At 41.3% G+C, this 13,765-nt stretch overlaps 1 protein-coding gene across 3 annotated transcripts in view; it reads left to right on the top strand.

Moving 5' to 3' along the window:
- Positions 1-13,765, top strand: part of KANK4 (KN motif and ankyrin repeat domains 4) — an 87,365-nt gene that overhangs the window by 40,617 nt on the left and 32,983 nt on the right. For all 3 annotated transcript variants that reach the window (XM_075181790.1, XM_075181792.1, XM_075181791.1), the window contains exons 2-4: positions 2,306-2,385; positions 9,958-11,649; positions 13,516-13,636. In XM_075181790.1, the coding sequence (XP_075037891.1) occupies positions 2,370-2,385; positions 9,958-11,649; positions 13,516-13,636 (1,829 nt within the window). In that variant the 5' untranslated portion in view covers positions 2,306-2,369. The remainder of the gene's footprint in view (positions 1-2,305; positions 2,386-9,957; positions 11,650-13,515; positions 13,637-13,765) is intronic.

Here is a 13,765-nt window from a genome sequence, read left to right as displayed (position 1 = left end):
GTTAATGCATGGGGCAAGTAATTGCCTCTCATTTCTGCAGTGTTTTGTTAAATCTCTTTTCATGTGTGAATGTTATATAATATATGCAAATTTATAATGATCTAGTTATGTGGCTGGGATGAAGCAGGTGATACTTAATTGCAAATTTTCTTTCTGTGATCTCTGCAGCAGAGTGTGCAAAAGCAAAACACAAAGTATATAAATAATAATGTGTCCCTCACGGTTGTATTATTATTGCTGTTTGTCCGGTTAGCCTAGCTGTGCGTGGTGGACTCTTTGTACCCATCTATCATCAGACTTTGGTATTTTATTTATAATGTAAACATCCCACCACGGCTTGGCAACACAGGCGCACCTGAAATGTAAAATACACAATGCTAATTACACAGTGCGCTCGGCTCCCCTGTATCAACACTGTAGATTGTGTGACTGCTATGAGTGTCACGAAGACTGTGCATTTGTATCGGTGTGATAGCATCAGCAGGTAGAGAAGAACGGTTATCGGGCTATTAAATTATTCCACCAGTATACGTCTATGTATTTCACAGTGAAATCATTGTTACATGCAAGGTAGAGGGGGCTGCTTAATTTGAGTATGCACCAGAAATAACATCACAAACATTTGTACTGTAGCTAGAACAATCTGTTCCATCAACATGGTTTTATTTTTAATATATGCTTTTTTCCGTATAATTAAGCACCTGGTGAGTAATTTGTAGCATTGGTTGTTTCCATGTTAGATTAGACTTTGTAGGAGGATGTTTCATTCATAACAAAAGCTCTGTGGAAAGAATGATTTTTGTGCCCGTGTTATTCAGTAGCATGGTGTTAAAATCGCTCTTAAACATGTTGCACTGAGGGGTGTATCGATTCAAACTTCTCTCTTGTGTCAAACCTTGAGAAGTGATTGACATTGGCGCTGATGGGGGTGAGCTTCTCTGGAATTATCCAGCAACAGTGTAACAATATTTTAAATAGAATCCTAGCTAAAAAAGCATGTCGCTCCTCTCTTAGAAATGAGTGGCATCACACGTGATACTGGGAAGCAATTTTCTCTTGGACTTCTCCCTTGTCTGTGTTTTGTTTGAATCATACGAAGAAAATCCATCCCCAAAACGGTAGCTCTCATCAAACAACAGTTTGACGTATAATTCTACATTGTGCATTAGAACACAGAAGGCCTGATTCATGTCCGGACATCCATCGGTTTGTGTAGCGTATCTTGGGTGATTCCGCGCTGCGCATGCCCAAAAACTGACATTATGTCAGTGAGCGCAATTGTAGGCAATTCATAGCTGCAAGCAAGTGACATTTACGAATGTCTACGACTTGAGAGGTGACAATGGGGAGGGGAAGGGTGGACTAACACAGCCAGTGTACAGTAAGGGCCAATGCAACGCAAATGCAGCCGGTTAAAATCTTGTGTTAGTCCTAAGTACGCTTTTTTTCCAGCCTTGGCTTCTACACCCACTACAGGTCAGATGTAAATGCCGGATGATAGTGATGACAGATACATCGTCTTTGCATTAAAAACTACACGTATGTGTGCCACTAACTATCACACAACAACTGTATGCAACTAATATAGACTATATAAATGCATTGTATGTACTGTACGTATTGAAGTCATCTTTATGTAAATGCTAAAAAAATAAAATGTATTTGAATTTTTTTTTTTTTTTTTTAAAATGATTATACTGTTAAGTAATTTTAATTTATAATCAAATAAAAGCTTTGTGATCTGATGGGACCTTTTATTGTACATATGCATTTGATTATACTGCAATGTGTTCTGTGTGTCTACGTATGGCAAGTACTGCTTATAGAGAGGGTATGTCCAGGGCCATCTTTTCCATTGGGCACGATGGGCAGCTGCCCGGGGGCCCCACGGGCAAGGGGGCCCCATAGGCACGGCTCTTAACGAGAATAAATAATCCTGCAAAAGAAAAAAACCTAAAAAAAAAAAACTACAAGGGTCACTGAGCAAGTACATCTATCTCTCTATCTCTATCTCTATATATCTATATCTGCATCTGTATACATCTATATATCTATATCTAGGGGCCCCGGTGCACTGCTTTGCCCGGGGGCCCATAATGTTGTTAAGATGGCCCTGGGTATGTCCATCCATGTTCAGATTGTAGCGTATTATGAGATACATAGGATTTGAATACAGGCAGAACTAGTTGAATGCTCTTTTTAAAGAGTTCGGGCGTGAATCAGGCCCAGAATGAATTGAACAGTGAGTCCAAAATATTAGTTTGCGTAACTTAATATATAATGTATTCTCTTTCTTTTTATCTAGGTTTCACAGAATACTGTTTGTGGATGAAGTTTGCTAGTTAATCCCGGGTGAAGGAAGTTCAAATATGGAGAAAACAAATGGTACGTAACTGGAGATAGGTCATCAACATATATGTTTTTAGAATATATATATATATATATATATATTAGTGCGGGTAAATACAATGGAAGTTTTCATTCTAATACATTGAAATTAAAATAAATTAGGGGATATTTATGAAAATTGTGCAAAATGGTACCCATTAGATTTTATTTTTTACTTTTCAAGTACAGTTTGCAGCATGAAGAGAAATGTCTAACTTCCAAGGTTTTCTGCACCTTTCCTGACCCAGTTTTTGGTGTCCTCCTATTTTTAGTATATTGGGTGGTTGTATTGTAGGCATGCCTTAGACTAGCAATTGCTGTTCACAAAGAAGTTAAATCTTCAGCTACGAACTATCCATGAACAACCACATAACAAAGGGGCAAATGATAACCGGCCAATTTATATCAATTAAACTGTGTTTGTTTGTGGTTATGCAATAAACTGAACATTTTCTGTTATTTCTAGTTTAACATACTAGCAACAATGCCCTAGTTCTTGCCAGATGTGAAATGTAGAATATCATTGTAACCAAGGTACAAATGTACCAAGTGCAATAAACAGCAGGCTTCTGGTATTGCTCATTTGCAGACTGACATGTGCTATTACTGATATATGTTACATTTTAGGTAAGCAACCTTGTTGACAGAAGGGCCTGTGTGCATAGTGTCCCTCCTGCAATGGAAAAAATGTATCTTGCCCCCATACTTTCCTACTCTTTATTCTAACTCCAAAAGGCAAGTGCATTGGCCAGCTGGGGGGGGGGGGGGGGGGGCGCGCCTCATCACCACAGCCACACCCACTTCTCAAGAAGATCGAGCGGGATCCGGGAGGTTGGGCTACTCTTCCGGTGGTCTGAGAGAACTTCCCGAAATTCGTGAGTCTGCCCGCCTTTCCTGGGGAGTGGGCGAGTATGCCATAGCTACCAGTTAGATGTTTGCTTTCACTTTCATTCTAAACAGCACTGGGAAAATGACAATCTGATTGGTTGCTGTAATATTTATTACATACTTGCCAATTACAGCAGGGGATGGGGCTAAGATGACGCGATATTTGCATCATTAAGCCCCACCCCCGCCACTTATCTATTGTGGGGACGAGAACCGGGAGGTTGCCCTGCTCTCCTGGGAGCCCGGGAGGTCTCCCAGAAATGCGGGAGTCTCCCGGACATATCGGGAGAGTAGGCAGCTATGCATTAAAGAAAAGCAGCTAATGAATCTCTACAGACTGAAGTGTCTTTTACATTTCTGTCTCCATTACTGAAGTCATGTTGTCTTAGCTGTCAGTCTTTGATTAAATCTTGGTCTCCATGAAAATGGCCACCTCCATAGGCATCAATACATGGACATAGGACACAATTTCAGAACTGTCATCATGCCACAGATGGCGAAGCCAACCACGTCTTGTACTGGTACAGCATCAGAGAGAATGCCAGACTCTTCAGGGAGTGAGGGAGATCACCCCAATTTCAGGGAGTCTCCCTGACATTCAGGGAGAGTTGGCAAGTATGATTTATTGTTGTTGATTTTTCAGGCTCTATAGTGCTTTTCAATAATGGACAGATGGGAACACAGAGCATACATAGAACATACATAGAACAGAGACATACAACGTAGATGAGTACAGCTGTGATAACTAATGAGAAGGCCAGAGCTAACCCAAGAGGAAATAATGTGAGTCCAGCGTGTTGATTGGGACAGCAGCAAAGGTGTAACAGTGGGTGTAGGGTGGGTTTTTAGAGAATGTTTAGCGGTTTAAAGGCTGTGGGAAAGTCTAATCAAAGAGAATTCCAGAGGTGGGTAGCGGATTTGGAAGAAGTATTGTAGGAACTAATGAGAGGTGATTATCAGAGAGGAGGTGAGACGCAGGTCAAGGGTAGAGAACAGGGAGTAGAGTATTTTGAGATGAGATTTGAGTTGTACTAAGGGGCGATCTTGTTGAGGGCTTTGAAGGTTAGAATGAAAAACTGGAATTACATTCCTGAAGATATGGGAAGCCAATCTAGGGCTAGTGTAAGGATTTTCAGAGGGGTGCAGCAGATGGGGAGCAGTGAGAAAGAAAGATCACTCTTGCTGCTGCATTTAGGATGGATTGCAGTGGAGATAGATGGTGGAGCATGTGGTATGCCAGATAGAAAGTGGTGGCAGTAGTCGTGGCGGGTAATGCTGAGAAGAAAGGTTTGGTTGCACATGTTGTGTAAGATAAAGGCACGTTCTAGATATATATAGATATATATATATATATATATATATATATATATATATATATATATATATATATATATATATATATATATATATATATATATATATATATATATATATCATTTTTTTTTTTTGTTCATTCCAAAAGGAGCAATTTGTGTCCAATTCTAATGAGGCCCATAATGTGAAGGCATCGTGTTTGTGATATTAACGTTTATCCGTTCTCCAAGTGTCAAAGCCATCCCCCAAATCTCCCTCACTGTCAAGAACCCAACAATTTCCGCAGTTTCCCAGTCCCGCTGCCTTGATGTCACACTTGACTCCACATTATTCCTCATATCTAATCTCTCTCCTGGTGCTGTCGCCTCCACTTTACCCAATATACAACTAAATCTGTTATCCACTGTCTAATCATCTCCCGTCTACTGCAACCGCCTTCAATCTGGCATTCCCCACACCCATCTATCCCTGCTTCAATCATTCTTAAATGCCACAACAAAACTGATCGTCCTGTCTCGCCGCTCCACATATATCACACCACACTGGCTCCCTGTATCCTCCAGAATCCAATTCAAATTTCTCATCCTTGCCTACATTGCCTGCGACAACACTACCCCTGCATGCATCTGAAATCTCTTATCATAATACTCTCCCTCCCGCCCTCTTAGATCTACCTCTGGCCTGCACCTTGTCATGTCTCTGGTAACCACCTCTCACTCCCGCCTACAAGACTTCTCCCGTGCTGCTCCCCACTTATGGAATTCCCTACCACGCCCAATCAGACTCTCCCACAGCCTTCAGATCTTACCCTACTCCCACCAATACTACTCACACTACTGCACCCTCACAACTGTCCCAATCTTCACTCTGAGCCACACTCGCTCCTCTCATTACAACTGTGCCCTCTCCCACTTAGAATGTAAGCTCTCTAATGAGCAGGATCCTCCATACTCTGTTTTCTTGTCTGCATTTATTTTGTCTACCTTGTATGTCCTTGTTTTATGTGTGTCTTGTTTTCCCACTGACAGCGCTGGAGTCACTGTGGCGCCTTACAAATCAATGATAATAATAACAATAATTGTGCTTAGATGTTGATATATAAAACTGTTTTTATTGCAACAAATTAAAATATTATGGTTTTGTATTGATGTCTAGTAATTTCACTTGCCTATATTCTAATTTAAAATATAGCATTAAAATAGATTATTCACTTTCAGTGTCCTCTGATTATTTCATTCTCTAGTTATTTCCTGTCTCCTTCCTTCCGGGAAAAAATGATGTCACTCAAACTCTTGTAAGATTAAAATGGTCACACAATTTTTGATTGTCACAATGCTAGAGGCAGTGGGTTAACTGGAGTGTTATGTCTTTTAGTTTATAATTTGCCAGCGGTTATGTGGGAAGATGTCACTGATAAATGTTGTAGAGGTTGTTATTATTTATTTATTTAATGTACTGAATTTTTATGTTCTTGTTGGTGCAGCTTTAACTCATTAGTAAATCTGTATAGAATTTTATTAATAGTGAAGGAGGAAAAAAAAAAGGATGAGGCTTCCATTTATAGATTATGTATGTATGTCAACAACATTGTGAGTCTGATTCAGAGTAGAACAGAAGCGTAACTTGCGTGCATATTTTTCAATCGCAAGTGTTGAAGATGCGTCCAGGTCTGAATTGCGTCCAACTTGCGAACATGTACAAAAGCCTTCTTTATTTTTATTTGTTCCAAGCGCATTTGCTGTGAAGCGTCATTTAAACTTGAATAACCTAGTGGAAACAACTTCCCAACATATGTGCAAAAACAAATATAAATGAATGTTTACTACAACATGCTTGGCAATGTTTTATAAAAAGAAAGAAATCCATATTTCCCTTCCTTCATCTTCCTCCCATAGTGTCCTGAATGTCTCTACTGTGTACCACATGACGTGCCTTGTTTTCACTGATTCATTTGTCCCAACATTCCTGACTGAAATATCGGGACTGTCACACAATAGCAAAAAGTGAATGATGGTCTTTGCCACTGAACCCCGCAAGGAGGTATGGATATTGCCGTACGGAATGTGCAGGTCACGGTTCTCCAAAACAGCTACAGTGAAGTAGTAGGTGAGAAGATTAGTCAGGCAGTCCGAGTCAGAGCTGAGCGAGGTGCAAGGTACCGAAACAGAATCCGAAGGGAAGGTCAAACAAGCCAGAGGTCAAGTGCCACAAGGAGAATGCAGAGCCAAATGATATTCGAAAGGGTGGTCAGGACAGCCCAAAAAGTAAGGAACCAGAATCGATCAATAGGCGTCAGGAATGCTGGAGTACTGGGGACCAAATACTCTTGCACGCTAATGATGCCAGAGCCTCACTTTTATAAGGGGAGAGAGCAGTTTAATTACCGCCGCTATGTTCAGAATCTCGGCACGTTGCGTAGCAATGTAACACGCGTGCCCGCTCGTAAACAGCGCGTCTGGACTGCGAGAGGAAGCAGGCAGGCGTTCTGGAGAGAACAGAGAAGGACGACTCATTACAGTTCCCCCTCCCTTCTCAACTCGATAGACATCGGGTATCGTCTATAAAAGCTCTCCAGTAGATGAGGAGCATGGAGATCCTTTTTGTTTACCCAAGTTTTTTCTTCTGGGTCAAATCCTTTCCAGTGGATGAGAAACTGAGGGTGACAGATAGTTTGAATGGGGGAAGGTCAGGAGGGTGTCTGGAAGAATTTGTTGAGCACCAGAGGTTTGAGTAGGGGAATGGAATGGAAGGTATTGTGGATTCTGAGAGATGTAAATGAAGTTTGTAGGTCACAGGATTGATAAACTGAATAATACTCAATGGACCAATAAACCAAGGAACTAGCTTCACAGAGTGGACCCAAAGCTTCTGGTTGTGGGTAGAGATCCAGACTTCATCACAGATGTAAAGAACAAGGAAGGTTTTTCCGGTGGTGATCCACAGACTGTTTGTAACGTAAGGCTGATTCCATGGGCTTGGTTTTGGTTTTGGTCCAGGTGCAAGAAAAATCTCATACCAGAGCATCAGCTGCAGGGACAGAGGAGCCAGAACTGGAAGTGAAGACAGGGAGAACGGGGTGTTTTCCAAAATCGATGAAGAAGACCAAAGAACCACTGGATGCATGGAGATGGTTATTGTGACAGAATTCGGCCCATGGGAGAAGATTGCTCCAGTCTGACTGGTTCTCAGAAGAGTAACAATGCTGAAAAAGCTCCTAAATCAGGCCCCCTATTGCTCTTCCCATACCCCTTGGTTGTGTGCCTGGGGTAATAAAAGTATTTTATAGTAAAAAAAACATTTTGTCCCTGGTACTGGGCATGCTGGCATTTTGGGAACTGCTGGCGGTGGCATTGCCGTTTGAGTGTCGAGATTGTAACTGTGACTGTCAACAGTTTGTAAAGTTAACAATGTCGACATTTTAACCACTTGAACACAGTGAACCTGTTAACATTTTTCACTGTCAATATTATGGTGTCCGTCAGTCTGTGAAATGTCAGGTTCCAGTCACATATTGGTTCAGCTGATGGAGCGTTTGCTGCTATTGTGTGTACAGCTCAAGTGTTCTTTAAGGACTAATATCTGAATTATGCTGAGAAGGAGAAAGTATTGTCCCAGGCTGGTGCATTCATAAAATATGGAAGCGTTGAGTTATGTGCGACTTGTACTTCAGCTGCTTATTAAATCTGTTTATCTAATTCTGCTTCTCTAGAACATTTACCGGCCCACATTGCTTTGATTAATAACTACTGTTAAGCAAAGTGTTGATGTAATTTACATTTTCACTTATCCATTCCTATCAGGCACCGTAAAATGAGCCATTACTTGTAACTGAAATGTTTTCTTTATTAACTTGGATCAAGGAAAAACATGAATTATATCATTAATTTATGTAAGTAGAGACATCCTAATGAGATACAAAGAGACTTGTACAAAACACATGTATTATTTCCATTAATGGAGAAGGATGTTCAAATTAAAGAATTTTTTGATGTAATAGTTTGTGAAAGATGAAATCTGGTCGTTATCCCATTGCTCGTAGCGGAATCATGTTGTATGCGTAAATCTGTTATACAAGGGTTCTCTTGCCTTCTTTTGCATGGCAAATTATATTGTGACTTCAAAAGCCAAATCAAAATAATTTAACATGGCGTAAGAGACGATCTGAGCATCTTATGATCACATGAGCAGCTTCTTATGGAGAGCTTTTTCCCAGAACCCTCATACATGGTCTGTTATTTCTCTCCAAATTTAAAGGTGATGTTCACTTGGTAATAATTGGGTGGAGGTCTTGCACCTATATACAGCTAGCACTGTTGGCATAAGACAAAAAGGGACACTCACCAAACAGTACACAGGTGTTCATTATCTATTATTCAGGGGCAGTGGGTCTCTGGGGTGAGACTGGCCTTCATTTTCGGGAAGTACCAGTTGTTCCAGTTAGACATAAAAACAGGTAAAATAATTGGGAAAAGGCATAATGCCACACTGAATGTTCACTGGTGATATTGGCAAATTGGCCTTGTGTATCGTAATGTTTGGTGCCTTATTCATGCTTCCCAATAGTCCCAAGTTTTCACTGGTGCATGGCCTATTGGAAAACGGATGTGGCTTTGCTGGATTGTAGTGATCCTGCGGACCTAGCAGGGTTTAAAGTGATCATGCATGGTTTGTACGGTTCATGGGCAGGGCTTATTTTGAACAAATTTAGTTTTATAAATGTTGGGAGGTATGCACTGTTGCCTTGAATCAGATGGAAAAGGTTTGGAATTTGATATGTTATCAGCAGGTAACTACTCTGTGACAATCGCACTGGTGTGCGGAGCAACTTCTTGGCCAAACTAATCCTGTCATTCTGTCCGTCCGGCCAACTGATGGCATCAACCCTTGTATGTATATGTTAAGCTGGGTTTATACTGAGTGGGGCGTACGCCAGGTTCCATAGTGTATCTTGTGTGAAATGTCTCTGCGCAGTCCCAGAAAGTGTCCACGAGCGTATGCATCTATACCATTTAGCGCGACTCTGACACTTACATCCACCTTCACCTGGAGAGAATGAACGCGGGAGGGAAAGGGCATTGTAACTCTGACCGTACATTAAAGGCGTGTTGATACAAATGTAGACCTGTAGAAACATGCATATATGCCTGTTACATAAATTTGTCTGTCGTAGGTAAAATGTGGTATTTTATGGTATTTCTACACCCCTCTCAGTAAAATAAATTTTTGCTATTCTTAAGGCTTAATTCTTGTTACTGTTAGTAGTGTCAGGGCTGATTAAAAAAAAAAGTTTGTGAACCACCATCTTTGTTGTTTGCCAATAAATCTTGTGTTTCACTTTTTCTCCTTTTTTTTTTTTTTTTATTTTAGGTGAAAATGTTTTATCGAAGGCGGAAAAGAAAGAAAACCGCATGTCCTATTCTGTGGAGACACCTTATGGTTTTCACCTGGACCTTGACTTTCTGAAATATGTCCATGATATTGAAAAAGGGAATACCATCAAGAGGATACACATCCAAAGAAGAGCAAAACAGTCCAAGTTTAGCACTCTTCCTCGAAACTTCAGTGTACCAGACAATGGGTCACAGTCTTACTCTGCAGCCTCTAGTAGAACCTGGAGCCCCAGCAGCTACAGGGCTGACGCAAAGGATGGCCGTGTGTGTCCGGGAAGTGATTCATCTTTACGTTTGAGATACATCCATGAGTTAAATTATAGGAGGAAGGATAATCTATGTGATCCTCCCTTGAAAGAGTTGACTTCTGAAGACTTTAGCAGCTTCAGAGAGAGGCCACAATTTGCTCGAACATCTAGTCTTCCAGCCAGCCTACCACAAAGCACAACTTCTTCCGACCACAGCCAGTATGTAACAGCGCCGCAATCCATCAGCAGCTTCAGCGAGAACAGGTTAGAGTTTTTCAAGGCGCCTACAAGTCCAAAGCGTTTCCACTCTGATGACCAGATAGCAGCCGCTTTTAAAAGAATTAAAGAACTTGAAGAACAACTGAAGACTATTCCTGAATTGCAACACACTATAACTGTGCTTGAAGGGGAAAACCATGACCTAAATGCTCAGCTCAAATCACTTTCTCAACTTCTTGAGAGCAAAAAAGAGCAGGAGACAGAAGAACTTAATATTTTGGATAGCAAAGACAAAGCTGAGGCTGGGGATGTTAGAAATGGAGAACTGGATGTCCATGGGCAGTTAAGTTTTGCTGATATAAAAAGCTCACCATTTTCAGCCATTAAACAGCAGGTAATAGACTTGACCAAACAATTGGACGACAGCACCAGAGAGGTTCACAATCTCAGGGTATTGGTGGATAAACAAAGCAATGAACTGAAGGCGAAGGATGTTTATATTGTGGATTTGACAAGTATGATGGAGAAAACAAAAAAACCTGTGGGAGATGCACATTCTAGAGATATGGCGGTAAACACAGAAGAAGTGGAAGCTGAGAGCAAAAAGGAAAGTTCTGACAAAACCACCTATGCCAACATTGCTGTTGAGACTCGGTCAATGGGATGTGGTGTCCTGCCAGGAGATCTAGACCAACCTCCAGATGAGACATGCGAAGGTTTGCTGTTATCTGACCAGGTTGGTGAGACCTCCGTCTTGGTTGTACACAGTAATGTGCTGATAGACCCCAATGTTGTCAGTGGTTCAATGGAAACCGGAAAAATTCTAAAGATCGGTGCAAAAGAAGGTGATATTGTGGACAAGACGTCGGCCTCTCAAATCCACCAAACCCAAGTATGTGATGACACAGCCTGCAATTCCGTGGAAAATCCTGTCGAGATCAAACCTTGCCCCACGGACCATCAGCCTGCTACGGATGCCTACATTGGACAGTATGTAAAACGAATACAAGATCTCCTACAGGAGCAGTGGGCATATCTAGAACATGGATATCCAGATCTGGCCAGTGCCATAAAACAGCCCGCTTCCAAACTCAGTTCCATCCAGAATCAGCTGGTGAATTCCCTTAATTCGCTGTCATCCGTGTATTCCACTCAAACAACCTCCAGTAGGGAGAATATAAAGACCGAGAGCCAGCAAGGAGGTGAGCAAGGGGCAGATAAAGACTTTTTAATCACTGTAAAATGTTTTGGAAAAGATCTGGTCGATGCGTGGCCATAAATTGTATTGAGAGCGGCGATGGAATTCTTGCTAGCATAAGCTATTTTTTTTTATCATCGTAAAACATACACTATAAAGACTTTTGATTTTTTTTGTCCCAAGCCAAGTCTGTCCAATTCAGCTGGTTTCCTCCATAACTTGTACCTGACAGGCCTGTGACCAGAATGGAGGGAGCTTGTTTATTTAATATTTCCTGCCTGATAGTCATACATCATGGAAATTCAATACCGACATGTAAAGATAAACCAAGTATGTGGTTGTGTTTAAAATAAGCATTAGTGGAATACTTAACAGAGTAGATTAGACAATGTGCTTAAAGACTACCAACAATTTTAAAGTGAACTCTACAGACTTTTTCTTTTTCTCTAACTTCGTCAATTGAGGAACACAAATTATCTGTTTTGTGGGCTTAAGCTTTCAGCTGACATCCCCCCCCCCCCCCCCCATACCTATGTAATACACCAGCCCAGGGCAGACAGCCAGATTTTGGTGTGGTTTTTAGTTGTTACAGGTCCCTCTCCTAAATAATTAATAAAGTTTGCAGATAATCATATTATCAGTTGGATAATTATTATTCTGCAGCTTTCTTAAAATGAAAGCTTGATGCAGTATTTCCTCCAAATCCATTGTTAACCCATACTTGCCTACTTTCAGGCACTGAAGTTCGGGAGATCCTGGACGGGGAGCGTGACTAGAGGGCAGGAGGGGCGTTGCCAAAATCCAGTTATTGGCCCTGTGACGGAAATGACGTTTTGTCGCGAGGGACGAGGCCAAAATGACGCGATTCACTGCAAATCGAGTTATTATGCCCAGCAAATTCCGGGATGCGGGAGACTTGCCTGCTCTCCTGGGAGTCCGGGAGACCGACCTGGATTTTGGGAGTCTCCCGGACATTCCGGGAGAGTTGGCAAGTATGTGCTAACCGTAAAATACATAGCTCACAGCTCATCACAGTGACTACAAGTGTAACGATTAAGGACTGAAATATCGAATAGGAAAAACATATAGGGCCTGGTTCATTAAGAAAAGTAGAGCAAATAAAAAAGTACAGTTTCCTGCTGGACAAACCATGTTACAATGCAAGGGGTGCAAATCCGTTTAAGATTTTGCATGTAAGGGAAATACTGGCTGCTTTTTCATGTAGCGCACAAATACTGGATAGCTTTATTTTTACACTGAAATTTAATATTGATCTAGGACATGCCCTACCCCAACTATAAATCTGTCCCAACATTTTAAATTTACCTTCCCCCCTCCAATGCAACATGGTTTTGCCAAGGTGCAAAGTTACTCATTTTTGTTTTCCTTTTTTTTTTTTTTTTGCTTTACTTTCTTCCTTAATGAAACAGGCCCATTATGTCAGTAACATCAAAGGCAACAAGCTCAATTAGCAATAAATTATGTAATGTATTTAATTTATACAGATAGATTGCAATGGGGGCTGGGACCATGTATGGGTACAGTGACCAGGGGTTTCAAAATCTGTATATCTGTATCAGCTTCCTATAATTTCCTCAATACCCAAGTAAGCATCAGTTATCAGCCATATATTTTAAATATATAACCATAGACTCAATTAGCGCTAAATTATGTTGTTGTATTTATATTATATAGATGGATTGCCATGGGGGATGATGCAATGGCCTGAGGGGCAAAATATTTAAATCTAGGTCTGCTTCCTACCGTTCTCTCAATACCCACGTCTGCCACAGTGATCAGTCATAGACATTATAAGGGTCCACCCCACCAGCTGTACGCTACTAATTCATTTCTATTGTTTCCTGCACAGAAGCCTCCCCCAGAAGCAGCCTGAAATCTATTATGAAGAAGAAAAACAATAGCGTCCGGCCGGCTCCGAGCAGCGAGGCTCGAGCCAAGAAGAATCTCCAGTTTGTTGGGGTCAATGGTGGGTAAGCATCAACTAGACGCGCACAATGTTACTTTTGTGGCCTGATTTACATTGCTTGGTGATTAGGGGTCAGCCGGCTGAAGTGCTGATATGGGGAACACTGGGCTGGTGGAACAGGGGGTCCTTATTA

The sequence above is a fragment of the Mixophyes fleayi genome, chromosome 8 (assembly GCF_038048845.1).
Source record: "Mixophyes fleayi isolate aMixFle1 chromosome 8, aMixFle1.hap1, whole genome shotgun sequence".
In the NCBI taxonomy this organism is placed as follows: Eukaryota; Metazoa; Chordata; class Amphibia; order Anura; family Limnodynastidae; genus Mixophyes; species Mixophyes fleayi.
The sequence above is the reverse complement of the archived record's forward strand: the minus strand, read 5'-3'. Positions and strand labels throughout refer to the sequence as shown.